Source organism: Haliotis asinina, chromosome 2 (genome assembly GCF_037392515.1).
Source record: "Haliotis asinina isolate JCU_RB_2024 chromosome 2, JCU_Hal_asi_v2, whole genome shotgun sequence".
In the NCBI taxonomy this organism is placed as follows: domain Eukaryota; kingdom Metazoa; phylum Mollusca; class Gastropoda; order Lepetellida; family Haliotidae; genus Haliotis; species Haliotis asinina.
The window spans coordinates 100,604,969-100,632,795 of record NC_090281.1 but is presented as its reverse complement, the minus strand read 5'-3'; the positions used below and the strand labels follow the sequence as shown (position 1 = coordinate 100,632,795).

The 27,827-nt window shown below is 44.9% G+C and overlaps 6 protein-coding genes across 6 annotated transcripts in view; 4 read left to right on the top strand and 2 right to left on the bottom strand.

The window, feature by feature from the left end:
* The window catches only part of LOC137274702 (transcription factor IIIA-like), a 52,830-nt gene extending 43,729 nt beyond the window's left edge, over positions 1-9,101 (bottom strand). The window contains exons 1-2 of the mRNA XM_067808051.1: positions 8,948-9,101; positions 2,746-2,864 (exon numbers count right to left, since the gene is read on the bottom strand). Of these exons, the coding sequence (XP_067664152.1) occupies positions 2,746-2,864; positions 8,948-9,064 (236 nt within the window). The 5' untranslated portion in view covers positions 9,065-9,101. The remainder of the gene's footprint in view (positions 1-2,745; positions 2,865-8,947) is intronic.
* A 7,740-nt stretch (positions 9,102-16,841) lies between these two features.
* On the bottom strand, positions 16,842-17,270 carry LOC137272168 (periaxin-like). The gene has a single exon (XM_067804521.1). The coding sequence runs from the start codon at positions 17,268-17,270 to the stop codon at positions 16,842-16,844; it is 429 nt and encodes a 142-aa protein (XP_067660622.1).
* Positions 17,271-18,810: 1,540 nt separating this feature from the next.
* Positions 18,811-20,988, top strand: LOC137272167 (uncharacterized). The gene has a single exon (XM_067804520.1). The coding sequence runs from the start codon at positions 18,811-18,813 to the stop codon at positions 20,986-20,988; it is 2,178 nt and encodes a 725-aa protein (XP_067660621.1).
* An 8-nt stretch (positions 20,989-20,996) lies between these two features.
* LOC137272165 (uncharacterized) lies at positions 20,997-22,904 on the top strand. Its single transcript, XM_067804519.1, has 2 exons — positions 20,997-22,179; positions 22,375-22,904. Exons 1-2 carry the CDS (start codon positions 20,997-20,999, stop codon positions 22,902-22,904), a joined length of 1,713 nt encoding a protein of 570 aa, XP_067660620.1.
* A 403-nt stretch (positions 22,905-23,307) lies between these two features.
* Positions 23,308-23,763, top strand: LOC137272164 (caspase-2-like). The gene has a single exon (XM_067804518.1). The coding sequence runs from the start codon at positions 23,308-23,310 to the stop codon at positions 23,761-23,763; it is 456 nt and encodes a 151-aa protein (XP_067660619.1).
* A 497-nt stretch (positions 23,764-24,260) lies between these two features.
* On the top strand, positions 24,261-25,394 carry LOC137272163 (proteoglycan 4-like). Its single transcript, XM_067804517.1, has one exon. The coding sequence runs from the start codon at positions 24,261-24,263 to the stop codon at positions 25,392-25,394; it is 1,134 nt and encodes a 377-aa protein (XP_067660618.1).
* The last annotated feature ends 2,433 nt before the right edge of the window (positions 25,395-27,827 follow it).

Below are 27,827 nucleotides of genomic sequence, written 5' to 3'. Positions count from 1 at the left end.
CAAGCATGTACATAAATAGTGAGGGGGGTTTGGGTTTATGCCACTTTCAGCAATATTCCAGCAAATTCATGACAAGGGACACCAGGAACAGCTTCACACATTGCATCCACATAGGGAATCTTTGGCATGATGAGCAAAATACTTTAACCACTAGGCTACACCAAACCCCCATCCTGCCTTTTATAATCCTAACTCAACCATCATAGTGATCATGTTTTCTGAGGGACATGTTACATATTAACACTTTCTGCACGCTAAGCTTACGTTCACAAGTGGTAGTCCACATTCACAAAAAGGCATCACACCTACATTCTAATTAAGTACCTGGGATCCTATTGTGAAGCTTATATGTCCTGAGCCCTAACCTTCTGTCCATCACCAATCAGTGCTAATTACCTGTCCTCGCTGATAAACTCCTAGCTTCCATCTGTCCACTACTATCACCACTATGCCTTCACAAACACAAACTGCCTGAACAGCTGAACTCCTTCCCCCATGTGCATCACTTCTACAAGTCCTTTAAACACTTGGAAAGCCTCACTGTTGTCAGTGTGTCCTGGCGATGAGGCTCTGACCACAGTTTCCACTATTGCAAAGATGAGGCTCTGATCACAGTTTCCACTGGGGAGTCCACTATCATGAAGATAAGGCTCTGACCACAGTTTCCACTATCGTAAAGATGAGGCTCTGACCACAGTTTCCACTATCGTGAAGATGAGGCTCTGACCACACTTTCCACTATCGTAAAGATAAGGCTCTGACCACAGTTTCCACTATCGTAAAGATGAGGCTCTGACCACACTTTCCACTATCGTGAAGATGAGGCTCTGACCACACTTTCCACTATCGTAAAGATGAGGCTCTGACCACAGTTTCCACTATCGTGAAGATGAGGCTCTGACCACACTTTCCACTATCGTAAAGATGAGGCTCTGGCCACCGTTTCCACTATTGTGAAGATGAGGCTCTGACCACAGTTTCCACCATCGTAAAGATGAGGCTCTGACCACACTTTCCACTATCGTAAAGATGAGGCTCTGACCACAGTTTCCACTATCGTAAAGATGAGGCTCTGACCACAGTTTCCACTGGGGAGTCCACTATCATGAAGATAAGGCTCTGACCACAGTTTCCACTATCGTAAAGATGAGGCTCTGACCACACTTTCCACTATCGTGAAGATGAGGCTCTGACCACACTTTCCACTATCGTAAAGATGAGGCTCTGACCACAGTTTCCACTATCGTGAAGATGAGGCTCTGACCACAGTTTCCACTATCGTAAAGATGAGGCTCTGACCACACTTTCCACTATCGTAAAGATGAGGCTCTGACCACAGTTTCCACTATCGTAAAGATGAGGCTCTGACCACACTTTCCACTATCGTGAAGATAAGGCTCTGACCACACTTTCCACCATCGTAAAGATGAGGCTCTGACCACACTTTCCACTATCGTGAAGATGAGACTCTGACCAGTTTCCACTATTGTGAAGATGAGGCTCTGACCACACTTTCCACTATCGTAAAGATGAGGCTCTGACCACAGTTTCCACTATCGTAAAGATGAGGCTCTGACCACAGTTTCCACTATCGTAAAGTTGAGGCTCTGGCCACAGTTTCCACTATTGTGAAGATGAGGCTGTGACCACAGTTTCCACTATCGTAAAGATGAGGCTCTGACCACACTTTCCACTATTGTGAGGATGAGGCTCTGACCATAGTTTCCACTATTGTAAAGATGAGGCTCTGACCACAGTTTCCACTATCGTAAAGATGAGGCTCTGACCACAGTTCCCACTATCGTAAAGATGAGGCTCTGACCACAGTTTCCACTATTGTGAAGATGAGGCTCTGACCACACTTTCCACTATTGGGAAGATAAGGCTCTGACCACAGTTTCCACTATTGTAAAGATGAGGCTCTGACCACAGTTTCCACAATTGTGAAGATGAGGCTCTGACCACAGTTTCCACTATCGTAAAGATAAGGCTCTGACCACAGTTTCCACTATCGTAAAGATGAGGCTCTGACCACAGTTTCCACTATCGTAAAGATGAGACTCTGATCACAGTTTCCACTATCGTAAAGATGAGGCTCTGACCACACTTTCCACTATCGTAAAGATGAGGCTCTGACCATAGTTTCCACTATTGGGAAGATAAGGCTCTGACCACAGTTTCCACTATTGTGAAGATGAGGCTCTGACCACACTTTCCACTATTGGGAAGATAAGGCTCTGACCACAGTTTCCACTATTGTGAAGATGAGGCTCTGGCCACAGTTTCCACTATCGTAAAGATGAGGCTCTGACCACAGTTTCCACTATTGTGAAGATGAGGCTCTGACCACACTTTCCACTATTGGGAAGATAAGGCTCTGACCACAGTTTCCACTATTGTAAAGATTAGGCTCTGATCAGTTTCCACTGGGGAGTCCACTATCATGAAGATGAGGCTCTGACCACAGTTTCCACTATCGTAAAGATGAGGCTCTGACCACAGTTTCCACTATTGTGAAGATGAGGCTCTGGCCACAGTTTCCACTATCATAAAGATGAGGCTCTGACCACAGTTTCCACTATCGTAAAGATGAGGCTCTGACCACAGTTTCCACTGGGGTGTCCACTATTGTGTGAATATTTCCCAGTATTTCCTTTTCCTATATTTCCTGGCAAAGGCACTGACTATCTCAGTTTAATTCACAGATAAGTTCCTTTACTCAACAACTGTAAGAGCATCACCCACCTGACTTCCTGTTTGGCGTCCATCGCCTCATCTCTGTGTGTGAAATCAACATGTCTCTTCAGATGGGCTGCTCGGCTGTAACTTTTAACACAACCCTCATGGCTGCAGACAAATGGTCTCTGGAAATATAAACATGTATGTACTTCCTTTATCCATAAATATGCAAACAAATTTATTTCAAACACAAATATGAACATTACTAGTCATCCTTGATTTCTCCAGGGTATAAATTCCGAAAACTCTCCACCATACCTTGGAGATATGGATGATGTTTACTAGTAGGAACAGTCCTGATGCTGGCCCTGCATAATGTTGGATGTACTGTCAACTGCAGAAACTCCACTGACACTGACAATGGATTTTACATATATATACAGGATGCAGCACAAAACTGTTTTTCATACAAACATGTACTGACACTATACATATATAACTTGTACACACAGTGTCAGCTGGACATTTTTACAAATGTTTGACACATGATTGACTGGACACTCATCAAGCGTACCAATCAAACTTGCAAAACATCAGTAGGGCACATGACACTGTAGGCTCATTTAATACATGTAATATGCTGATTTACATTGTCCAACCTATTCAAAGCCAAAGGTGAGGCCGTTCAAAATACTGTTTTACAAACGACATTTCTATTCTGCTAACAATGATCAGGGTATTTACAGTTCAGACTGGTCCACAATACTAATCTGCAGAAGGCAGAAGGCAGAAGGCTGAGGGCTTGATATGCTTTTGTATGACAGTTGTAACAGTCTAAGAAATCATGTGAAGTATTTGGGATATTAAACATCTTTTGATCTGAAACCAGACAAGTCACTGTTTACATGGAATATGTCAACGACAGTCAACTGAAGCATTTATTCTATGACAGCTCTGGAACAGTACTTACACTAAATTCGTTTCAATTTGATATATTCAGATGACACTGACCTAGGGAAGAATCTAACCCTTAAACCTACAGATCAGAAAGGGTTGTTTAGCTCCAAGGATGTGTCAGCTTCCTAAGGATCAGAAAGGGTTGTTTAGCTCCAAGGATGGGTCGGCTCCGTAAGGATCAGAAAGAGCAGAGATATAGCAAAACAGCGAGCGCATCACTGTGCAACATTTGCTCCATGACAGGCAGTCATCCCTGGCTGGTGTTTTATCCGGTAAACTGCATTCTTGCCCAACAGTCCCCAACACAGCAAGCTGTGTTGATAATCCATTAGATACAAAATATATCCCAAAGTGAGCTGAATTCAACGTTCTGGTGATTCCGACAATTGAATTACTACCGCTATATTGGGAGGGTATGTGCACGATCAGAGTGCACAAATCGTTCCATCGGCAGGGCGGATGCCCAGTTCATGTCGTGAGACGTTTTGTTGACAATTGAAATCTGGAAGTTAAGTTATGTAAAGAGCAAATAAACATTATATTTATATACCCAAGATCATTAATACCACTTCTGATGCCTGAATAACAAAAACTAGTGAGCAACATTCAGCAAGATCAGTTGCCTGCTAGTGATAGGTTATGCATTTAAACATGTCAAAACAGGAAGCCACTTGATCAAAACACTCTCTCAAAGTGCAGGGAGAAAAGTATGGCTCATTGTCGAAAACAGATACAAAATACCCGGATGTGGCAAGTGGCTACAGTTTCACCGATACAATGTCATCAACACTACTTGTGTAAGAAACTCATGATATTTTTGTGTGAAATAGATCAATGTATTTTTAGCACTCAAGGTTAGCAAAATCAAATCTTTAAATGCTATTGAAGATAAAAATTATGGTTTAGTCTTACATCATCGAAAACCCCTAACAAAGGGATATGATATTGCTCTGTCTACATGTAGTAGTATATTAAATTGTATATGTGAGCCAGTATATTTTAACTTGTATTTTAATCATTAAGTCTAGCCCCAGTTTAACCACTCAATCTAACTTGCTTCACTTTCACAACAGCACAGTGAGCCCAGCGCTTACGTTGTTCATTTCACCTATTGTCTTGTCTCAGCCCCAGGCCCCTTATATTCCCCAGCAGAGTGTTCTGGGTCAGATTACATTTCCACTTCAGACTCTCTGTCACTGGTCAGCATATACAGCTTCACAGGCTAGCTTATGTTTGCAACGTGTATTTTCATATTTAGTGTGCATGTATTATTTCTTAGATTCTTTTAAAGCATGTATCATGTTATGTGTGCTAAATATAAATTAAATTAACTATCTGTTGTGTGCCACATAACTAGGTCCTAGCAATACTTTTTGGTATGTGAGTGTATTGCAGGTATTCTTAAATAGCATTTCCACGGGGATGTTATATAACTTATTGTGTAGGTAAATATAATGTGTACATATGTTTCAGATATATCTACTTCTACTAATGTACCCAACTTTGCATGCATGGATGGATGGATGGATGGATGGATGGATGTATGATGAGATGAGTGGTTAGAATGATTATGGTTATCTTGAATATATACGCCATAAGTATGAACACACACACACACACACACACACACACACACACACACACACACACACACAGAGAGAGAGAGAGAGAGAGAGCGGCAGTTGGCAGTACACGGACACTCGTTAAACATGTATTTATAGCTAATTAGGTTAAGTGCTAATGTGCAACATTTACACGCACATATATTCCTCTTCCGCCCTGCATCACAAAAAAATCGTCACCTAGAGGCAACACCCCAGTGGAAAGTGTCCAACACCTGCCTTCCTACTTGACTGCCACACCCCCTCATAGTCTTACACTCCCGCTAAGCAATGTCGTTTCCGATTTTAAGATCATGTACTCCTGACAACTTTTCTTAGATGAAGTGTAACGGACATAGTAACTCTAGTGAATGCAAGTAGCCAGCTTCAAAGTACTATGGCACCAAATTCTAAACATAGCGCGTTTTATGCCCTGTCTGGCTACTACCTCAGCGCATGACAAAGGGAGGGCAGTACTCGGACACTTTTAAACTGACACATTTGAAATAACAATCTCATCCCCCATTTCGATAAATAAGTAAATTTACATCAATCTAAATAATTTGTAAATCAAAACAAACTGAACATTAAACATGATAACATTTTATAATCTTCTCTGAAGAAAATCATATGTTCTTTTGCACTATTCCTTATTGTTATCATAATGAATTGTAGGTTCTGCAACAAAATGAACAGTGGAAGAAGTGTTAATAAACCAACCTACAGCGTTGATAACGTGAAAAGGGCGATAGAAGCCATTAAAACCAGAGGATTTTCCGTTAGAAAGGCTGCCACAAGTTATGGCATCCCAAGAAGTACTCTTCACGATAAACTAATGAACAAGGTCCCTATTGAGTTGAAAAAGGGCCCTCCCCCTGTCCTGTCGCAAGAAGAGGAACAGACACTTTCTCTCTGGGCTATCCAGATGACCCAAATTGGGTACGGGCGGACTAGGGAGCAGCTCCTTGACACTGTTCAAAACATTTTAAAGGAAACAAATCGCCCCAATCCCTTTAAGAACAATAGGCCAGGTAAAGACTGGTTTTCTTAGATGCAACCCAACATTGTCAATCAAAACACCCATGCAGTTGGCAAAGGAAAGGGCCATGGTTACAAAAGAAAAAAATAAACTAACGGTTTGATACGCTTTCAGAGTATTTAAATAAAAGTGCAGATGCACAGTTGCTAAGCGAACCATCATGCATTTTCAATGCTGATGAGTCAGGGTTCCCCCTTTGTCCAAACAGTGGCAAAGTTCTTGCAGAGAAAGGATATGCCACTGCTAAAAATGCTATTAAAGGTTTTAACCAATCCGGTCTCTTTCCATTCAACAAAGCTAAGGTTACATCTAGTTTAAAACTGGCCCCAAGCAATGTGTTTCAAGACAAAACTCAGGAAACTATGTCTTCAGCTTCCCATTCAGGAATACCCCCCGTCTCCCCTCATACAACACCCAACCCCTCTGATGCAACAACCAATCCCACTGATATTCCAAAGAGCAACACCACTACCTCAACTAACATTGATAGACATCTCGCTCTCCCAAAGTCCTAAAGCGACCCAACAAGAGAGTAAGGACTCCCCTACCAAAATCTGTGTTGGGGGAGGACATCAGAGAGATGCTGCTTGAAAAACAAAGGAGAGTTATTGCTGAAAATGAGATGAAAGAAAGAAAGAAAAAAGAAAGAGAGAAGAAGAAACAGCGAGAGCCTGACAAAATTGCACGCCAAGCAATTCGCAATAAGAAAAAGATGGAAAGAGAATTTAAAAAAAGAATTGCTGAACAAAAGAAAGCACAACGTTTACTGGAACGACTCGAAAGACGTGAAGCAGCTAACTTGGACAGAGACGAGGACATGTCAGATTCGCAGATTCCCTATAATGATGATGAGGACGAGGATGGTGATGTGTATGCTTTGGAGGAGGAGGACATTTGTTCTGTGTGTTTGTTTGCGGACATTGAGTATGATGAGTGGGCTGGATGCTCCGATTGTCCTCGTTGGTTCCACCAGAGCTGTGTTAATCTTGACACACTGACCATTGGCCAACTCATTGATGCTGACTTCAAATGTCAATTGTGCTAAACATGTGCCCAGCACATTTCATAATTTTGTTGGAGAATGCTGCATGTTTGAATGCCCTTATGTTATTACTAACTTAATGTTAGCAGCTTGTAAGACAAAAAAATACATTAACTCACACTGATTATCATTTGTTATAGTTTAAACAGATGGACTATCCGTTCGAAGATCTGTACAATCAACTGCATGCCTACAGTGGGCCGCCAGGAATGGGAATAAATACGAATGAATACACATTCAGTACCAAAGCAGCTGCGGCATTTTCATGTATAACCAGGTAATTGCATTTGAACCAATATTATCAATGACGCGTTTATTATCACAGTATTTATATATATTAATGAAATTCGAAACATAGTGAAAACTTGAGAGAGACATTTCAAACTTACAGCTATTGACAAAGCTATCGACATGAAATATCGTAGTAGTAATGAGGTGGTGTGTGTATTATACGTGTTAATCATGACAACACAAAACTAACTTTTCTCCCACTTTATTATAGGTATCACATTTTTCATGTGAAACCGCTGCCATTCATGGCCTTGAAGATGGATCTTGAACCTGACAACAGGTTCGATAGGAATGCTATCAAAATCAACATACCAGAAGCATATGAGATACCATGCCTATTCTTACATGCTGAGGTTCGGCCAGAGCCAAACAGACAGATCGTACGCGATATCGCTGGACCCATAGTCGGACGCGTACCACAGCAATTGACATCCGTATTTGGCCCACTGTTTAGGGACAATAAAATATTAAGTATAACACCCTTTTACACGGGTAGTATGTAACACAGTGGCCCAATCAGAGGTGGACGTCCAAAACTTGATTGTTTCTATGTAATTCATGTTTTGCCGGAAAGGCGCATATTGCAAGAAGTTATTGAAAGTTTAAAGAATGCAGGAATTGACGCGGACAGTGTTTGGTGTTAGCTACTTCTGACTGGAATGTACTGATCTTTTCCATGTAAATGACATGGGTTTTTTTTAAAATATGTTGAGTGTCCGGGTACTGCCTCACAACTGTCCGGATTTGGCCGACAGCGTCCAGTTACTACCGAATAAGTTATTACACTTGTAGTATGAATATCAGCTTGGGCAGCTTGAATAAGGCGTGTTTACTGTCTTTACCTTGTTTAATAATACACAGCAGCTATCTCTCTTCAAATCATATATGTTTGATGCAAACTGATGGGTTTTGCTGTGAGTTGTCCAGTTTTCACTGTTATATGTCCGGCTGTTATATGTTATATGACCTGATATATGACCTGACCAATCAATAATTATTGTATTGTTTACATGTGTTTGATAGTAGCATTTATGGCTAATATCTCATCTGTGTCGGCCCTTGAAGTGCTGTTGTATATTTTTGATACAGTTTGTGAAGACAATGTATTTATTCTCACAGGGCCTTCTGTTAAGAGTTTGCCAATAAACCCGCACATCTACCTAGCTGCCTTTGTGGTATATCCAAAACCACTCCGGTTACATACATAAAACAGTTAGGCAGGACTGGGCAAAAATTTGAGTGCTTGGAGTTTAATGAACTGTCTGAAAGCATGCGATACCTGATCCGTCAGCAGTTTGGGTACGAATGTCACTGGCTAGAACAGATACAACTAATTACCTCTCCGGTATGAGATCGTAAATGTATCAACAATCTGCTCTTCTTGTGGAAGGATTTCCCACATGTTTCCTCGGAACAAACAAACAAATTTCTTCCACGTGAGCCTTCGTCCGCCATTTGCGTCGGCTATACTTCAATAATGACATCTTAAAGCGTTTGGGATACAGGACGTAGTAATTGAAATTACCTACTCCGATGAGTCTCATTCAGATCCTAGAACTTTATTGTATTATTGTAACTTATATCGAGTAAATTCAGTAGAAGAAATCAATGACAAATGCCGGAATGCCCGAAGCAAAGCTGAATTTGCACACCTTGACTCCATTGATAAACACTATTTCTTGGTCCACTTAGGTTCTTTTTAGAGTTGACCCGAAGAATCATGCCTCTTGTTTACTGAATGTATTTTAAGGGAGAGATATGCATGTCAGTTTGTAACTTGGGGTGGGAGTTACGTGTGGAACTCTAGCCATTATACGTGTACTTACTGCCGAGTGAAAATAACAGCAAGAGTGAAACAGCAGCATTTCATGGAGTGATTGAGTGTGGATTCACTGCTCACTGACAGAACTGTCACACCAAAGAACTCGAGATATAGTGCTTCACACTTGTACATTTGTAGTGAATCAAAGTTTTTCTTTGTGGATGAAGAAGAAATGGTTTACACACTAAGCTACCCTAACCTCCAGGCTTCTCGAAGGGATGGGAAACAGAACCCCTTAGACAGTAGAGGATAGGTTGAGAGTCAGAACTGGATGTTCACGGCTACAATTAAATTCATTAAGGTACTATCGTATCTGTCAACCAGTTGGAGTCATTGTCATGAATGTCCATTCTCTATGCTGACCTAGTTGACAGTCATGGTACCTGGCTTGGGTATCCTGACCTGGTTGACTGTCATGGTTCCTGGCTTGGGTGTCCTGACCTGGCTGATTGTCATGGTACCTTCCTTGGGTGTCCTGACCTGGCTGATTGTCATGGTACCTGGCTTGGGTGTTCTGACCTGGTTGACAGTCATGGTACCTGGCTTGGGTGTCCTGATCTGGTTGATTGTCATGGTACCTGGCTTGGGTGTCCTGATCTGGTTGACAGTCATGGTACCTGGCTTGGGTGTCCTGATCTGGTTGACAGTCATGGTACCTGGCTTGGGTGTCCTGATCTGGTTGACAGTCATGGTACCTGGCTTGGGTGTCCTGATCTGGTTGACAGTCATGGTACCTGGCTTGGGTGTCCTGATCTGGTTGACTGTCATGGTACGTGGCTTGGGTGTCCTGACCTGGTTGACTGTCATGGTACCTGGCTTAGGTGTCCTGACCTGGTTGACTGTCATGGTACCTGGCTTGGGTGTCCTGACCTAGTTGGCTTTCGTGGTACTTGGCTTAGGTGTCCTGACCTGGTTGACTGTCATGGTACCTGGCTTAGGTGTCCTGACCTGGTTGACTGTCATGGTACCTGGCTTGGGTGTCCTGACCTAGTTGGCTTTCGTGGTACTTGGCTTAGGTGTCCTGACCTGGTTGACTGTCATGGTACATGGGGCACCCGTGGCGAGCCACCTCCTCGTGGTGGGTGCTGGGTAACGCCAAGAACTCGCCGACATCCCCGTAGTGGACCCGGGGTGATATTTGGTCCACCAACCTGTTTGCCGTGGGTTGCAGCCCTGTGTCGGCGGAGGAGGGGATCCTGGTGGTTGAGAGCAATAGGAGCTTGCAGCCGTGTTCCTGTTGCTCAATACACCACTTCGGCCCTGACTTCGCTTAGACGGGTGGTTGAATAGGCCCGGTTCGACCAATCTGCTGGTCATGCCAAGCCCTGTGCATGGGGCATTATTATATTTATCAATGCACATATATCATTTGGAATCGTTGTAAATTTGGACTTGGCTTCATAATCTAAAACATTTTGAATTTGAAGTATGTTGTTCTGTAATTTGCCTAGAGTCCTATGCCAGAAGGCGGTGGCTCATGGGCCAATCTGGTAGAATTATTAATCTCTTAATTCTTCTGCTGGAGTTTATCATCCGGGTATCCTTGGTGCTGCAAGCTGGAGGCCCGCTTGCTTTAGCATTGTCCTTGTGATACTCCGTGGTGGGTGGGGAGCTCGGATGATGAACCATATGACACCAATCATGGCTTATGAAATACCCCCCCCCCCCAAAAAAAAAAAACAAACGTCCACTTGAAATTGATCCCGCTGATACTTCTCATAGACCGTCTCTATCGATTGAGTACTGGCCACGTTTCCTCGTTATTGAGACTCCGGACAAGACACCATTGAAGTTGAACCCTTTCGCAGTATCTAAGGGCATTCAAGGTATTGCTGGGGATGTCAAGAACATTAGACGCTTGCGTTCGGGTGCATTGCTAATAGAGTGTGGCAAGAAACAGCAGACAACCAATCTGATGAACAATGAATCTTTTGTGGGCATTCCGGTCACGGTCTCTGCTCACAAGACCTTGAACACAAGTAAAGGTATCGTCAGAGATCGTGATCGGTTGTTTGCTGACATGTCCGAGCTTGATATAGCATGCGAAATGAAGGATCAAGGTGTGCTGTATGTGAAGCGCTTTTCCACCCGAAAAAACAATGAAACAATCCAAACAAATACCTATCTGTTTTCTTTTTCATTGCCGAATGCTCCCAAATCAGTAAAGGCGGGTTACTGCAATATCCAAGTTGAAACCTACATCCCCAACCCGCTCAGGTGTTTTAAATGTCAGAAATATGGACATGGTGTATCTACCTGCACATCGTCTGTTGTGTGTGCTCACTGTGGTGAGAAGACACACACAACAGATTGTGACAGTGACTTTAAAAAATGCACTAACTGCTCTGGCGACCATTCATCTTCGTCAAAACAGTGTCCAATATGGAAAGAGCAAATGGCGATTAACAAAACAAAGTTCACCCAAAATATCTCTTTTTCTGAGGCAAAGAAACTGGTGAAGAGATCTGACCTTCTAGAAAGTTATGCTACAGTAGCAAAATCATCATCTGAATCCAGCTCTAAAATAACAAAATCATCCACAGGATGCCAAACTACCTTGACTTGGCCCAGTTCCGACTCCCCACAGGTTTTATACCCTGCTATATCATCCCAGACTGAGGAATCACTTCCTACTACATCAAAGTCCTCTGATCATAAGTCATCTTCACAGTCACGCTCTGAGTCTCATTCAACAGCTGATAGACAACAAATTGTTAAAACTAAACCCAAACCTAAGTCTGATGCTTCAAAACAACAAAGTGGCAGAGCTCCTAAGGGGTCACAAAATAAAATTCAATTGTTTAATAAATATGGGTCTCTTGAAGATATGGACGTTTCTGAAAACGTCCATTCTAGGGCACATAGCTTGTCGCCCTCCAAAAGAGTGCGTGGTAGATCCCCCCAAAATCCCCCCAAAAGATAGTTTATTCCAATAATATTGTACAATGGAACTGCAGAGGTTTGAGGACTAATTTACATGAATTACAGCTATTAGTCCAAGATTTCACACCTTCAGCGTTATGTCTCCAAGAGACATATTTAAAACAAACAGATGCATTTGACCTTCGTCATTTTAATGCATATCATTGATTTTCACCTCTGGGTGATAGGGCCACTGGCGGATCATCCATTCTAGTCAAACAAAACGTTATTCAAAGCCCTGTTTCACTTAATACTAATATGCAGGCTGTTGCAGTGAGAATTATTTTACATGTAGTGTTTACGCTATGCTCTCTTTATATTTCACCATCTTCGGCTTTTGCCAAAACCGATCTTCAAGCTCTATATGATCAGCTCCCGAAGCCCTGTATTATAATGGGAGATTTAAATGACCACAACCCACTCTGGGGTAGTGTAAATACAAACACTAGAGGTAAATTGTTGGAGGACTTTTGTTCTGACAATGATTTATGTATTTATAATGATGGTTCCAACACATATTTACACCCTGGTAAAGGGACATATTCTGCTCTCGACTTGTCACTTACAAATTCAGAACTATTAAATGAATTCGAATGGTCAGTCCACGATGACCTCTGTGGAAGTGACCATTTTCCTACTGTATTAAAAGCTGTAACTCCATCTGATGTTCCTCCATCATCAAGGCGGAATTTTACAAAGGCTAACTGGACTTTATATGAAACACTGTGTGCTGAAAAACTTAAACCCGAACTTTTTACTGACGTTCCTGATGCTATTAAATGTTTTACTGATGAACTGAATTCCATAGCTGATGGGTGTATACCAAATTCCTCTGTAGTTCCACACATAAGAAAACCATGGTTCAACGATGAGTGCAAACAAGCTAGGAAGGCAAGGAAAAAGGCAGAACATTATTTCCGTCGCCATCCTATGGTACATAATTTAAATAAATTTAAAATTTTAAATGCTAAAGCACGGCGTACTTTTAAACAAAACAAACGCCAATCTTGGCAAAATTATGTGTCCAAAATATATTCTCGGACACCCATGTCCAAGGTATGGAAAATGGTCCAGAAAATCAAAGGTAAAGGTACTAAATCTACTGTCCATCATCTCAAACATGGAGATCAATTGCTTACTGATAAATCAGATATTGCTAATAAACTAGGTGAAACCCTTGCTAAACACTCTTCCTCTTCAAATTATGTACCAAAATTCCAGCAATATCAAAAACAAGAAGAAAAGAAAACTATTAATTTCAATTCTGATAATGGGGAAGATTATAATGAAACGTTGTCTATTCATGAACTCCATACTGCTCTTGATCAAGCTCATGACACTGCTACTGGAGCTGATAACATACATTATCAACTCCTGAAGCACTTACCAGAATCCTGCCTAGAAACTCTTCTCAATATTTTTGATGCTATGTGGACATCGGGTAACTTTCCTCCCTCATAGCGTGACGCCATAGTAGTACCCATACCTAAACCTGGACGTGTTCATACCGATCCATCCAATTATCGTCCGATTTCATTAACTAGCTGTGTTTGCAAGACCATGGAACGCATGATAAATAATCGACTAGTTTGGTACTTGGAAACCAATAACCTTATAACTGATATGCAGTGTGGTTTCCGTAAAAACAGAAGTACTGTCGATCACTTAGTGAGTTTAGAATCATTTGTTAAAAATGCACTAATTAATAAACAACATGCTGTGTCTATCTTTTTTGATCTAGAAAAAGCATATGACACAACCTGGAAATATGGTATTTTAAGAGACCTACATGACTACTGCTTGCGAGGTCGTTTACCTCAATTTATAGCAAATTGTTTAAAGGACAGACAGTTTCAAGTTCGAGTGGGTTCTACCCTGTCTGATCATTACAATCAGGATCAGGGTGTTCCACAAGGCAGTATTTTGTCTGTCACACTTTTTAGCATAAAGATAAACAGTTTATCAAAAGTTTTAAACGATTCAATTGATGGATCGTTATTTGTGGATGATTTTAATATTTCTTGTCGTGGGAAAAATATGTTTGCCCACTACAAGCCCTCTAGAAATCTCCGATCAGCTGACCAACTGCTCTTGACTGTACCAGTATATAAACTGAAATCTATTGGGGCTCGATCCTTCTCACATGCAGCTGCCTCATTATGGAACTCTCTCCCATTTAACCTCAAGAGTGCACCTACGCTATCTTTGTTTAAATCTGGACTAAAAACGTATCTCTTCCAACGCTACCACTAACTGTATCCACTGTTGTCCGCCCTGTGCATATGCACAGATGTCATACGCGCTTTGAGCATGTCCCTCAGTGATGTGGAACTAGCGCTTTATAAATACCCTTATTATTATTATTATTATATGCATACTATTGAACGACAACTGCAGTTGTGTTTAAACAAAATAAATAGATGGTGTCTTGAAAACGGCTTTAAATTTTCTAAATCCAAAACTAACTGTATACATTTTTGCAGAAAATATAAACCACATAAGGACCCTGAACTATCTCTAGATGGCACTCCCATCAAAGTTGTAAAGGAGGCCAAGTTTTGGGGCCTAATCTTTGACTCCCATTTAACATTTCTGCCTCATATCAAGTCCCTTAAAACTAAATGCTTGAAGGCTCTTGACTTGTTGAAAGTTGTTTCCAACTCAAAGTGGGGAGGGGATCAAGCAACCCTCTTACACCTGTATCGATCACTCATACGTTCGAAACTCGATTATGGTTTCATCGTATATGGTGGAGCCTGCAACAGCAACCTTAAACTTCTTGATTCTGTCCACCATCAAGGCTTAAGACTTTGCCTTGGGTCTTTCAGAACTTCACCTATTGATAGTCTCTACGTTGAGGCCGATGAACCATCTCTTACTCAACGTCGTATAAAGTTGTCTTTACAATACATTACTAAATTATATTCTAATGAATCTAACCCTGCCTATAACTGTGTGTTCAATCCCCTTTATGAGGATTTGTATAACAAAAAGTCTTCTCTTGTTCCACCTCTTGGGCACAGAATTAAACCATTTATTTCTTCTGCCGGTATTGAGCTGGAAAGTATATCGCCTTCCCGTCTTCTTTCTTCTCCTCCTTGGCAGTTGGTTAGGCCACAAGTTGACCTAACATTAACATTTTTTTAAAAATCAGAAACAAATGACTTACAATATAAACAAGAATATCATCAATTAAAGCATAAATATAGCAATTACAAACCCTTATTTACAGATGGGTCCAAGGACGGTGGCGCAGTGGCTTGTGCCACTGTCATTGGATCCAGAACAATATCTTCTAGATTACCAGATAATAGTTGTATTTTTACAGCTGAAGCTAACGCCATATTAACAGCTCTCAAATATATTCAAAGACACCCGAAACGTAAACAACATATAATCTATTCCGATTCTCTTTCTTGCCTTCAGGCTATTAAAAATATTTCTTGCAAACATCCACTTTTAATAGAAATTATTGAATTGTATAATGATCTTGCTACTGGCCAATACGACATCGACATCGTCTTTTGTTGGTTACCCAGCCATGTAGGCATTTCTGGTAACACACTGGCTGACCTTGCTGCTAAAGCAGCACTCAACAAATCTATGACACCACTTCTTATTCCTTATAGTGATTACAAAGCCACCATTAGATCTTATATCCGTGATCTGATGCAAAAGAAGTGGGACACCCAAGTGGGTATCAATAAATTACATGAGACAAAACCTTACATTGGTTATACCGACTTGGGTTGTCAGTCCAGATTTGAAGAGGTTATTTTGCGACGATGTCGTGTTGGCCACACTAGATACACTCATGCGTACCTGTTAAAAGGTGAAGATCCTCCATTTTGTATCCCTTGTGATGAGAGAGTCACGGTCACGCATATTCTGCTTGACTGTGTTGAATTCTCCATCACAAGGGATAAGTATTTTACAGTTAAAACAATTAAGGATCTTTTTACCAGCGTTAATTCTCATTTAATTATAGGTTTTTCAAAAGAAATTGATTTTTTGGTTGAATTTTGAATAATATGTTTCTGTAAATAGATGTATTTTAATGACTGGTAGTTTGAATTAGTAACTTGAATTGTTGGTGGCTGTACCCTCAAAGGGGGTTGAAGTATTGTAAAATTATTGTCCTCCTGAGAGGGCACGTAAGTCCACAAACATACAAAGTAAATTCTAAATTTCCACGTTTCTAATGGTAGTATAAGTGTATTTTTATTGTATGGCTAGATTTCCGAAATTGCTGACGGCTGAGGGGATGGTGTAAATCCAGCTAGGGTCCATGCAGGTAGCAAAAGTACTGTAAGTCCCCATGGTCCCTAGTATGGTGATCTACCTTCAGTTGTTGGCATTCTATAGCCCGGTTTTATATTGTATTGTCCTCTATAGATAAATTGTTTTAGGCATAGCTACTAGTTATACATTCACTTCTGTGATGTTCTAGTTGTTTTACTGTCCTTCGTCGACTGATTGTTATAATACTCATATATTCCATTTTAATGTTCCGTTCCCGTCACGATATGGCTGAAATATTGCCGATGTGACATTAAATTTTAACTCACTCACAGGCTTGGGTATCCTGACCTGGTTGACAGTCATGGTTCCTGGCTTGGGTGTCCTGACCTGGCTGATTGTCATGGTACCTGGCTTGGGTGTCCTGATCTGGTTGATTGTCATGATACCTGGCTTGGGTGTCCTGATCTGGTTGACAGTCATGGTACCTGGCTTGGGTGTCCTGATCTGGTTGACAGTCATGGTACCTGGCTTGGGTGTCCTGATCTGGTTGACAGTCATGGTACCTGGCTTGGGTGTCCTGATCTGGTTGACAGTCATGGTACCTGGCTTGGGTGTCCTGATCTGGTTGACTTTCGTGGTACTTGGCTTAGGTGTCCTGACCTGGTTGACTGTCATGGTACCTGGCTTGGGTGTCCTGACCTAGTTGGTTTTCGTGGTACTTGGCTTAGGTGTCCTGATCTGGTTGACTATCATGGTACATGGCTTAGGTGTCCTGACCTAGTGGGCTTTCGTGGTATGTGGCTTGGGTGTCCTGATCTGGTTGACTTTCGTGGTACATGGCTTGGGTGTCCTGACCTGGTTGACTGTCATGAGTAGTTAACAGTGTCTCCCTGGCGTCTTTTTCAAGATGGCGGCACTTCCGGTCACGTGACCCGCATGGTGACGTCATTCGATTGTTCTCGGATGACGTCATGAGTTGGTGTGTACGGGGGTGTGACGTGGTCGTTAGCAACGGGGGTGTTGCTAAGCAACGGTGGTTTGTGCGCGCGATTTCGCGGGATCTCACGTGATCTCGCGAGAAGGAAGCGTGTTTCAAGATGGCGGCGGCAGACGGACGGCACGGCACGGCACGGGACGAGGGAAGGGAAGGGAAGGAGAGGGGGGAGAGAGGGGGAGAGGAGAGGTGGAGGAGGGAAGAGTGAGTGGAACGACGGCGATGGGGGGATGGGATGGGGATGCATCGTGTTTCAAGCAGTCTTTAGGGAGCATGTGGGTGGCCCTGAAAAGGGCCGTTGATATTATTTGGGGGTTGGTTTATGACTGTGGTCCACTGCTGCTGTCGCTGGAGACGTCATCGTCCATGGGTTCAACAAACTCCAAGATGCGTTGGATGAGAGTGTACATGGTGTCCATGCGTTCTTGAACGAGGGTGATCTTGTCGTGGAGACGAGTCAGTAGGCGATTGTCTTCCTGTTTACTCACTTTCTTTGGCGGTTCACTCGACTGGTTGGTGGGAGCCGAACGTTTCGAGGTCTTGTTAGGACAGTTCATGCTCTTGTGCTCTTCATGGCCACAGTGACGACAGGGATGTGGACAGTCGTAACTGCGATGACCTTCGTTTTTACCACAGTTGTAGCACGTGTCGTTATCGTGCTTGTTGGTACTGCCGTTGTTGGTCTTCTTTGGGCATATGTAATGGCGATGCCCTTGAACACCACACTCGGTACAGGTCACCTTGGGGCAGTGCAGATAACTGTGGTCATCTGTTTCGCACAGGCGGCAACGAAAGGACACAGAGGAGGCGGCGACGGTGGGAGACGTCTGCATGCTTCAAGCTTCAGTCAGCAACTGATGAGGAAAAGCTGGAACACCTCGAGTTTATATATAGAGTCGATGACGTCACGCTGATGCGAACCACCAATCAGCATCACCGGCCTCGTGTGACGCGACGTCCTAGGGATGTGTGACGTCATGGGCCTGCCCCTCGGAAACAAAAAAAAAGCACTTCACCAACTCCTGGTGCACTCCACGAACTCCTGGTGCACTCCACGAACTCCTGGTGCACTCCACGAACTCCTGGTTGACTGACACTGGCCGACAAAGACCAACACTGTCAGCACTGGCTCACACTGCTCAGCCTACGATGACGTCATAGTGTGATGTCATAAACCGTCTATATAAAGCCGGCTCCGCGTGGGTCTTGTCAGTTCTCATCATGCCGTCAACGACGACGAACAGCGATGAACTGGAAGCAGAAGACCTTGAAGAGGATCCTGTACCCTACCAGTTGGAGCCGGCGTCCAAACTAGTCACTAAAAAGTTCCGTACTGACAGTCATCGCTACAAGCTTTGGTTTAACCCAGCATGGCTGCAACGTCAACAACCTGAAGACTTACCCATCGTTCTCAGGGAGCAATTTGATGCCGTCTTGCAAGATCTCAGAAACGAAGTGAATGGTCATGATGGGGATCGAGTGGGACTGACCCTAGAACACCCTGCCTTGGATACACCCATTCGAATCACGTTTCGACGTATGGAGAACCTCCAGGGGGAACACATCATGGCCAAAGTGGAAAAAGTGCAACAGAGTAACCGTGACTTGAACATCGACGACACGATGGACATTTTCTTACTGCACGTAGATGATCCTGATCGTCTTGGCGAGGGACACGGACGTCTCAAACACATTGTTGGTTTGAACGTTTTCCTGGAAAAGAAACAATGCATTGTCCAAATCAAGAATGAAAACGATCCACTCTGTTTTGCTCGCGCCCTCGTCGTGGCCAGTCACCATGTCCACCAACCGGATCCCGTGACGAAGGAATGGACCCGGCAATGGAAGTACCTCTGCGATCATCGTAGACCCGCTCAACTGAAAGCAGCCAAGGCCTTATTTCGACAACTGAAGATCCCCGAAGGACCGTGTACAGGGCATGCCACATGGGACTTGTTCAGTCAACGTTTGGCTCCTTATTATCAACTCAAAATTTACTCTCAGGATGTCATGAATCGGCTCCTGTACAAGTGCGAAGTGTCTCAACCGACCAAGATCCTGCACTTGTATCATCACCATCACCACTACGATGTCATCACCTCCATGGCCGCTTTTACAGGTTATTCATATTACGGTGACACCTGTGACCAAGGATACAGTAACCCGCAAAATCATCGCTGCACTCGGGAATTTTGCTGCCATTGGTGTCTACATGGTGGGTACTGTGGTGACGTGGTCAACGAAGGACTCTCCTGCCTTCAATGTGGAGGATGGTTTCGCAACCCCACCTGTTTTCAGCGCCATCAAGCAGCTTCCCCCAAGCATCCCAGCACCTGCTCCACCATCCACACTTGTCACCGTTGCTATGCCAAAGTCAACGTTCGACACATCCAGGGGATGACCAATCACAAGTGTGGCACGAATCGTGATTGTAAAATCTGCAAAGAGCCCTTGAAACCCAACCATCAGTGCTACATGACACCCATCGAACCACCCAAATGCAACGATGATGGTGAGAAAAGGAATGAAGACAAAGAACGGCAACAGCGTCAGTTTATCTTCTACGATTTTGAATGCACCCAAGATCAAGGCACACACGTTCCCAACTTGTGTGTGGTGCATCTGGGATGCGGCAAATGTATTTCCGAGGCCTCGAGCGAACTTTGCGAAAAGTGTCCCTGGCGTAAAGAAGGAGAAGGGCCTAGCCGTGTCAAAGTGTTTCGAGGGGCGACCACCTTGAAGGACATGGGTGACTGGTTGCTCAGTCTGGCAGAAAAGAAAACCGTAAAGAAACGGAAGGCACCATCATCAAACTGTCCACCCTCGAAACGCGCCAAACCATCCTCCCCAGTTGATGTGGAACAAGAAGAAGACGATGACGAAGAACAAGAAGAAAACGTTGCCATTGACGATGACGATGTGTTGGTCATGGCTCACAATTACCGTGGGTATGATGGACACTTACTCCAACAGTACTTCCACCGCCATCTCGTGAAAGCACCGCAGGTCACGCTACGAGGGAATCAGATCTTACAAATGAACGTGGGGCGTCTCGTCTTCAAGGATTCCCTCAATTTCCTCACCATGGCTCTCAAACAGTTTCCAAAAACGTTTGGATTGACGGAACTCAAGAAAGGATACTTTCCACACTTTTTCAACACCGATCATAACCAAGGCTATGTGGGTCCTTATCCTCCCGTCTCCACTTATGATCCTGACAGCATGTTTCCTGCAGAACGTCAAGCTTTCTTGACCTGGTACGATGCACGAGTGGCTGAAGGGGCGAAGAACTGTTGGCCTACTGTCAGAGTGATGTGGATATTTTACGTCGAGGTTGTGCTGCCTTCCGTCACATCTTCATTCAGCAGAATGACGTGGACCCTTTCTACGAAGCAGTGACTCTCCCCATGGCTTGCATGCTCACTTTCAGAAAGCTGTTTTTGGAACCACGTACCATTGCCATCATACCTCCTCAAGGTTATCGTCCACAGCGTCGTTACTCTCTTCAGTGTCTGCACTGGTTGAACTGGATCATGCATCAACACCCTGGCCTCCACATTCAACATGCTCGTAATGGTGGGGAAGCTGGCTTTGATGGTGGTGATGGTAGCCGCTACACGGTGGACGGTTACGATGCCAACACGCGTACCGTGTACGAATACCTGGGTTGTTTCTGGCATGGGTGTACTCGATGTTACAAGACAGACCGATGTGTACCCCATGCCACCCTGGGCACAGCCCCTTGGGAACGATTCCATCACACCATGTACCAGCTCGGTGTGTTACGACAGCATCCTGACATCGACCAAGTAGTGACCCAGTGGGAATGTGATTTCTTGAAAGAACAGAAAGACAACGAGGATCTGAGAGCGTTCCTGACCACCCTGCAAGGACCTCATGCTTACCTGCCTGATCCCTTGGATCCCAGAGAGGCTTTCTTTGGAGGACGCACCAACGCCACCAAACTCTACTATGAAGCGAAGGAAGAGGAAGAGATCAAATATGTGGACGTGTGTTCTCTCTACCCTTACATCTGCAAGTATGGCACGTACCCCTTGGGACATCCCGAGATCAAGGATCATCCTCCCGTGTCAGACTTGTTTGACCTACATGGACTCATTCAGTGTCGGGTCTTGCCACCCACGGACCTCTACCATCCCGTGCTTCCTTACCGCGTCCATGGCAAGCTGCTGTTTCCTCTGTGTCGCACTTGTGCTGAAGAAGAGTTTGTTGACTCCTGTCCCCACGGTGACGAAGATCGAGCATGGGTGGGCACCTACGTCAGCAAGGAGTTGCAGTATGCCGTTCAAGAGTGCGGCTATCAAGTGCTTGACATCTACGAGGCTTGGCATTTTGACAGTCTCACCACCTACGACCCTGACAGGCAAGAGGGAGGATTGTTTGCCAAGTATGTGAACAATTTCTTCCAGATCAAACAAGAGGCCAGCAGATACCCTGAAGGTTGTACAGACCCCGAGGAGTACATCAGGGAGATTCAGCAAAAAGAAGGAGTCACGTTGGATCGTGCTCACATTCGCAAAAACCCTGGACTACGTGCCCTCGCGAAAGCCTGTCTAAACAACCACTGGGGTAAGTTTGGTCAACGTATCGGGTTCGACAGGACAGAGTACATCAGTTCTCCACAAAGGTACTTTGCCCTCCTTCGGGATGAACGGTGCCAAGTAAAGGATGTCAACATTATCAACGAAGACCTCCTCTGTGTCACGTAAGAACCTCGCCCAGAATTTTGCGACCCACATCCTGCTCACAACGTGGTCATTGCAGCCTGGGTCACAGCACAAGCCCGTCTCAAGCTCTACTCCTACCTGAAACCTTTGGATCGCCGCGTCCTGTACTTTGATACAGACAGTATCATTTACATTCATCGTCCCCTACAGTACAACCCTCCCCTGGGAGACACCTTGGGAGAACTCACCGACGAGCTGGGAGGGGGCAATAGCATTCAGATCTTTGCCTCGGCAGGACCTAAGAACTACACCTACAAGCTACGATATCCTCAACCCGACGGCAGTGTAGTAGCTGTCAGCAAAGTCCGAGGATTTACTCTCAATCACAGGGCAAGTCAATACGTTCACTTTGACAGCATGAAGAACCTCATCTGTAAGAGGGATCGAGTCAGCATCACAGTCCCCTATCCACGTCGGATCATACGGACAGGACTCCGCCAGAACAACACCTTGCTGTCCAAGGACACCAGCAAAGTGTACCGCATGGTGTACACCAAGCGACGCGTGATTTACGATTCCGAAGGCATGCCCGTCGAAACACTACCTTATGGCTATAAGGGCGAGTGACTATACCTGTGGACTCAACAAAGGGACTGTTGTGGTGGTTGTTGATCATGTCATGGACAAGAAAACTGATGATACTGTATACATGGTTTGTTTGTTTGTTTGTATGTTTATCAAGAGTCATAAAAACAGTATGTGATTATGGATATTCATGTGTCGTGTCATTTGTCTTCAGGGTTAGACCTGGTGGAGTCCATGGTCACCCCTTTTTTTTTTTATGATGATCTTGTTAGGCACAGACCTGGTGGAGTCCATGGTCGCACACCCTCCTAGCACCTCATTGGTCAAACCCTGTTGTCCTGACGTCACGTGTCCTGACGTCACGTGTCATAAAGACCTCCTCAACGCAACTCCTCATTCTGACTTTAGTCGTCAGAGAGAGAGCACACATGCACACAAAAAAAGGATGCAGTCTGTTCACCGTGATAAGCTCAGGACCAATCGTTTCAGTCTCGTTGTAGCCATCAAAGATATCGAAGCTGTGGTCGACAAATTGGTGGAGTTTAAACTCCTTACCCTCTTCATGAAGGCTGACATCATGGAGGTACCACAAACCTCTTACAATCGGATCAGAGCTTTATTAGATGTTCTGCCCCGGCGAGGACCCCAAGCTTACACCCTCTTTTGCAAAGCGTTGAAGGAATGTGACGAGACAGACGCCATGAGAGTGTTGGGAGTAGAGACTCCCACAGAGACTCCCAGAGAGGCTCCACCCAGTGACAGACGACAACTGACTCTGCAGGATGTTTGGGATGATCGTAGAAGGTTGATCTTATGGAGGGACGGAGTCACGGAGTCACTTGTTAGAACAGGTCAGAGAAGCGATGCAGAAGCAGTCACAGTGACAGAGACGACCGAGTGATGTCATCCAAGGTCATGACGTCATCGCATGTGTGTGTATATATAAAGAAGAGTTTGTGTGTGAGACTTGTCATTCATCATCATGTTGTTCACGTTGCTGTTTGTGATCGCCACGTATCTGGAAGAGAGACACTTCTTAGAACAGATCAGACAAGCGGTGCAAGAGGCGGTGCAGAAGCAACAGGCTCGTGACGCCATGCGTGACGTCAATGCGTGACGTCATAGCACGTGCAGCTGCTGTGGACTATAAAAAACTCGGGATCCATCGAGACGTCTTCAGTCGTACCAGTTCAGTCAGATTGTCAGCATCTCCACGTCAGCACAGTAAGTATGGTTTTCACTTACTTAACTCAACAAAGTATGCGACCGCACAGAGCATTTGTAGGCCCGAGGGCATCATGCTTGCACAATGCAACCGTCGAAACGTTGATGTTAATATTCTTTTTTCCATTTCATGTTACAGGTACTAGAGATTGTTCACTGCTCCCTTCTTCCAACATGGACCACATCATGAGGGCTGAATACATCCAATCCCCTTCGAGGTACTTTGCTCTTCTCCAGGATGAACGTTATCATGTGAAGGATGTACTCATCATCCATGAGGACCTCATCTGTGTCACTTATACCGTTCGTAAGTCGGAATTCTCCAAAGAGACAAAAGTCAAGACACCCAAGACCGTCCCTCCTAAATGGGTGGTGATACCACCACCACCAGGGACAACCCCTGCCGCCACGATGACGAGGAAGACACAGAAGGAGGAGGAGGTGGTGGTGGTGGTCAGCAAGAAGAAGAAGAAAACACCCACCAAGAAGACCCTGGTTAATCCTATGGATACCCCTGCCACGGCTCCTCCAAAACAAAAGAAACAGAAGTTGGAGGAGAAGGTTCCCGTCAAGACATCCCCTAAGAAGGTGTCCAAGAGTATCTCTCCCAAGAGTGTCTCTCCCAAGAGTGTCTCTCCCAAGAGTGTCTCTCCCAAGAGTGTCTCTCCCAAGAGTACTTGTCTCAAGAGTACCCTTCCCAAAGGTACCCTTCCCAAGGGTACCCCTCCCAAAGGTACCCTTCCCAAAGGTACTCCTCCCAAAGGTACCCCTACCACGAAGAAAACGAAGAAGAAGAAGGAAGCCCCTACCACCACCACCACCAAGGCAGCAGACCCACAGAGTGTCAAGAAACAGATGACGTCTGATGTGCTGTGGAACAATGATCAGCAAACTGTTGATGTCAGCCCCGACAAGTTAGCCTCTCCTGCTAGCCCCGACGCAACACCCCACGATGAGTTGCCTCCTGATCTACAAGACTTGTATGATCTACTACCGATGCTGTCACCAGAGATGCCACCGTCGACTGTCCCCACAACTGATGCAAAGCAGACAACAACAACAACAGTGTCAGGGGAGACTTCCGCCGACACGTCTGCTCATCCAGGCCTGATGACGACAGATCCCATGATGACATCCGTGATGGCTCCAGAGACGACTTCATCCGAGATGACTGCATCAGAGATGATGCCTCCCGAGGACTATCCAGACATTCCCATGTTTAACGATGAAAATCATTTTCATCCTGGACAAATGGACTTTCTACGTTGTTCGACTTGTAATCCCCACGACCATTTGAACTGGTGGTGATCTGTTGTTGTTGTTGTTGTTGTTGTGGTTCACAAGTTGTTGGTGTTGTTCCAATAAAATGCAACGTGAATGGTTTGAATGTGTTGTATATATCTTCAAGGTTCATCGATCCTTGAGGTCATTTCTGGTGTCACCTGCAGGGCGATAAGACGTATGTCAGGGACACTGTCAGGGACACTGTCAGGGACCATGTCAGGGACACAGTCAGGGACACTGTTAAGGGGCGACGACCTGGTGGATGCCATGGTCACCCCACTCACGTTACGTCATCCTTTTACCATGTTGATTGCAGGCCCTACAGGGTCGGGTAAAACGTCGTTTGTCAAAACGTTGCTGGAACACGTGTTTCAACCAGGCATTCTCGATCTACCGCCTCAGGGGATCGTTTGGGTGTACAGTGAATGGCAACCCATGCACGAAGATTTGGAAGTGTTGACATCAAAGTTAAACCTTCCCCTGACCTTTGTGCAAACCATGAGCGAAGCCAACACGCAGTTACCTGCAGCAGGGTCTGTTGGGGGTGGGGGTGGGCGTGGTTTGCCTGCACCCCACTGGTTGATCATTGACGATTTGCTGGGCGATCATAGCAAAGAGGAAGAGGCAGACGTGTTGCGATGGTTTACCAAGAAAAGTCATCATCGCAACACGTCCGTGTTGTACCTGACGCAAAACCTCTTTGCCTCAACACCTCATCATCGCACCATTAGTTTAAATGCTCACTATCTGGTGCTGTTTAAAAACCCGAGAGATGCCTCTCAAATGGATCACTTGGCTCGACAAATCTTTCCAGGACAGACGGCTTTCCTTCGAGAAGCCTACGAGAATGCCACCTTGGCTCCTTATTCCTATCTGTTTCTGGACTTGAAACCCACCACGGCCAAAGAGCATCGTGTGCGTACCCATCTCTTTCGCAACCCCACCACCCTTTACGTTCCCAAGTGATAAATAGCGCTGACTGTCGACCTGACCCATCAGTTGAGTCTGACCTGCCATGGGAAACAGACGAAAACAGACCCAGCCCCGCAAACGTGCTGTTGTTGCCACAGGCTTGTTTAAACCCGCTCATAAAACCCTCCCCACCACCTTGGGACGTGATCCCACCGAACGTCATTGCTCGGGTGTACAACGGTTGTACGAAAGTCTCAGCGCTCCTCCTGCTTCCTCCTCCTCCTCCTCCTCCTCTGCCAAACCCAGAAGACCTTCCTTAAAAGAGTTGTACCCCGCCACTCCCACCATGGCGGCAACAGCAAACACGTTTGTCCCTGTCTATACGCATCGTGCTTCACCTGCCGTCACCTTGTCGCCTCCTTCTTCTTCTTCTTTTGATGCCACCCCTTTGTTCTCGTCATCGCCGTCTCCTACCATGATTCAACCCTTTCAACCCCTGACGTCTCCGGTCATGATTCAACGACCTCGTGCTCCTAGCTCCACCAAACCGACACGCTCCAAACCGACGACACGCAGAAGAGTCAAACCCATCCGCCTTGTGAAACGCTTGCCTTTGGCAGAGAGTGTGGCTATCAAAGGACGTCATCGGCTGTTGCAATGGTTTGCCATCGCCGTGAGAAATATGCGAGCAGGGCGTGTTCCTTTGAAAACGCAACACAAGACCTGGCTGTTGAGACACCAAGACGTCTTGACCAAGATCACCAATCCACGTTTGCCTGTGGATGAACGTCTGAATTACCTGATGAAACGCAGTGGCAGTGGAACGTTGGCAGGCGTGTTGACACGTATTTTGTTGAACTGGCAGTCCTACCTGCAGGAGGAACAACAGAAGCGACAACATCCAACGCGTCGCCAAAGGAAACCTCAAGGGAAACCTCAAAGGCAGCCTCAAAGGCAGCCTCAAAGGAAACCTCAGGGGCGTCGTCACTCCAGGAAACAGACCAAGAAGGGCAACAACAAGAAAACAGACCCAGGGGCAGCCTTGACCCGCATGGTGTTACGAAGCCAGAAGAAAAAGAACAAGAAGACAACGGCATTACTCCCACTTCCTCCACCAACGCTACCCTAAATAAATAGAGGTATCCCATCCTTATCCTCGTCAGTTCCATGGTAGCAGCAGCAGCAGCAGGAACATCATGTCTGCCCGTTTGAAACGTCACAAAGAAGCACTCTGTCATGTGTGTAGTCCTACAGCAACACCAGCCATGCAACAGGCTATTTTGAAACATGCTCCGTCTGAACTGATTCAAGCCATCTGCGAATGTGTGGTGAATTTGTATGGAGGTAACATTCCCATGACAGCACAGCAACGCCATCGTTTACAAAAGCATGGACCCCTCATGCATACGTTGATGAAAAAGAAAGTGTCTGTGGCCAAGAAACGCAAACTGTTACAACAGAAAGGCAGGGGATTGGGTCTCTTGTCTGCCTTGGCCTCGGTGGTGGGTCCTTTGGTGTCTGGTCTGTTGGGGCGATGATAATAAA

Coding starts and splice junctions, on each gene's coding strand:
- LOC137272163 (XM_067804517.1), top strand. CDS start 24,261: ATGGACCACATCATGAGGGCTGAATACATCCAATCCCCTTCGAGGTAC.
- LOC137272167 (XM_067804520.1), top strand. CDS start 18,811: ATGCCGTCAACGACGACGAACAGCGATGAACTGGAAGCAGAAGACCTT.
- LOC137272165 (XM_067804519.1), top strand. CDS start 20,997: ATGGCTTGCATGCTCACTTTCAGAAAGCTGTTTTTGGAACCACGTACC. Junction 22,180..22,374: donor CTGTCTAAACAACCACTGGG/GTAAGTTTGGTC, acceptor TGGTCATTGCAG/CCTGGGTCACAGCACAAGCC.
- LOC137272164 (XM_067804518.1), top strand. CDS start 23,308: ATGCAGTCTGTTCACCGTGATAAGCTCAGGACCAATCGTTTCAGTCTC.
- LOC137272168 (XM_067804521.1), bottom strand. CDS start 17,270: ATGACAGTCAACCAGGTCAGGACACCTAAGCCAAGTACCACGAAAGTC.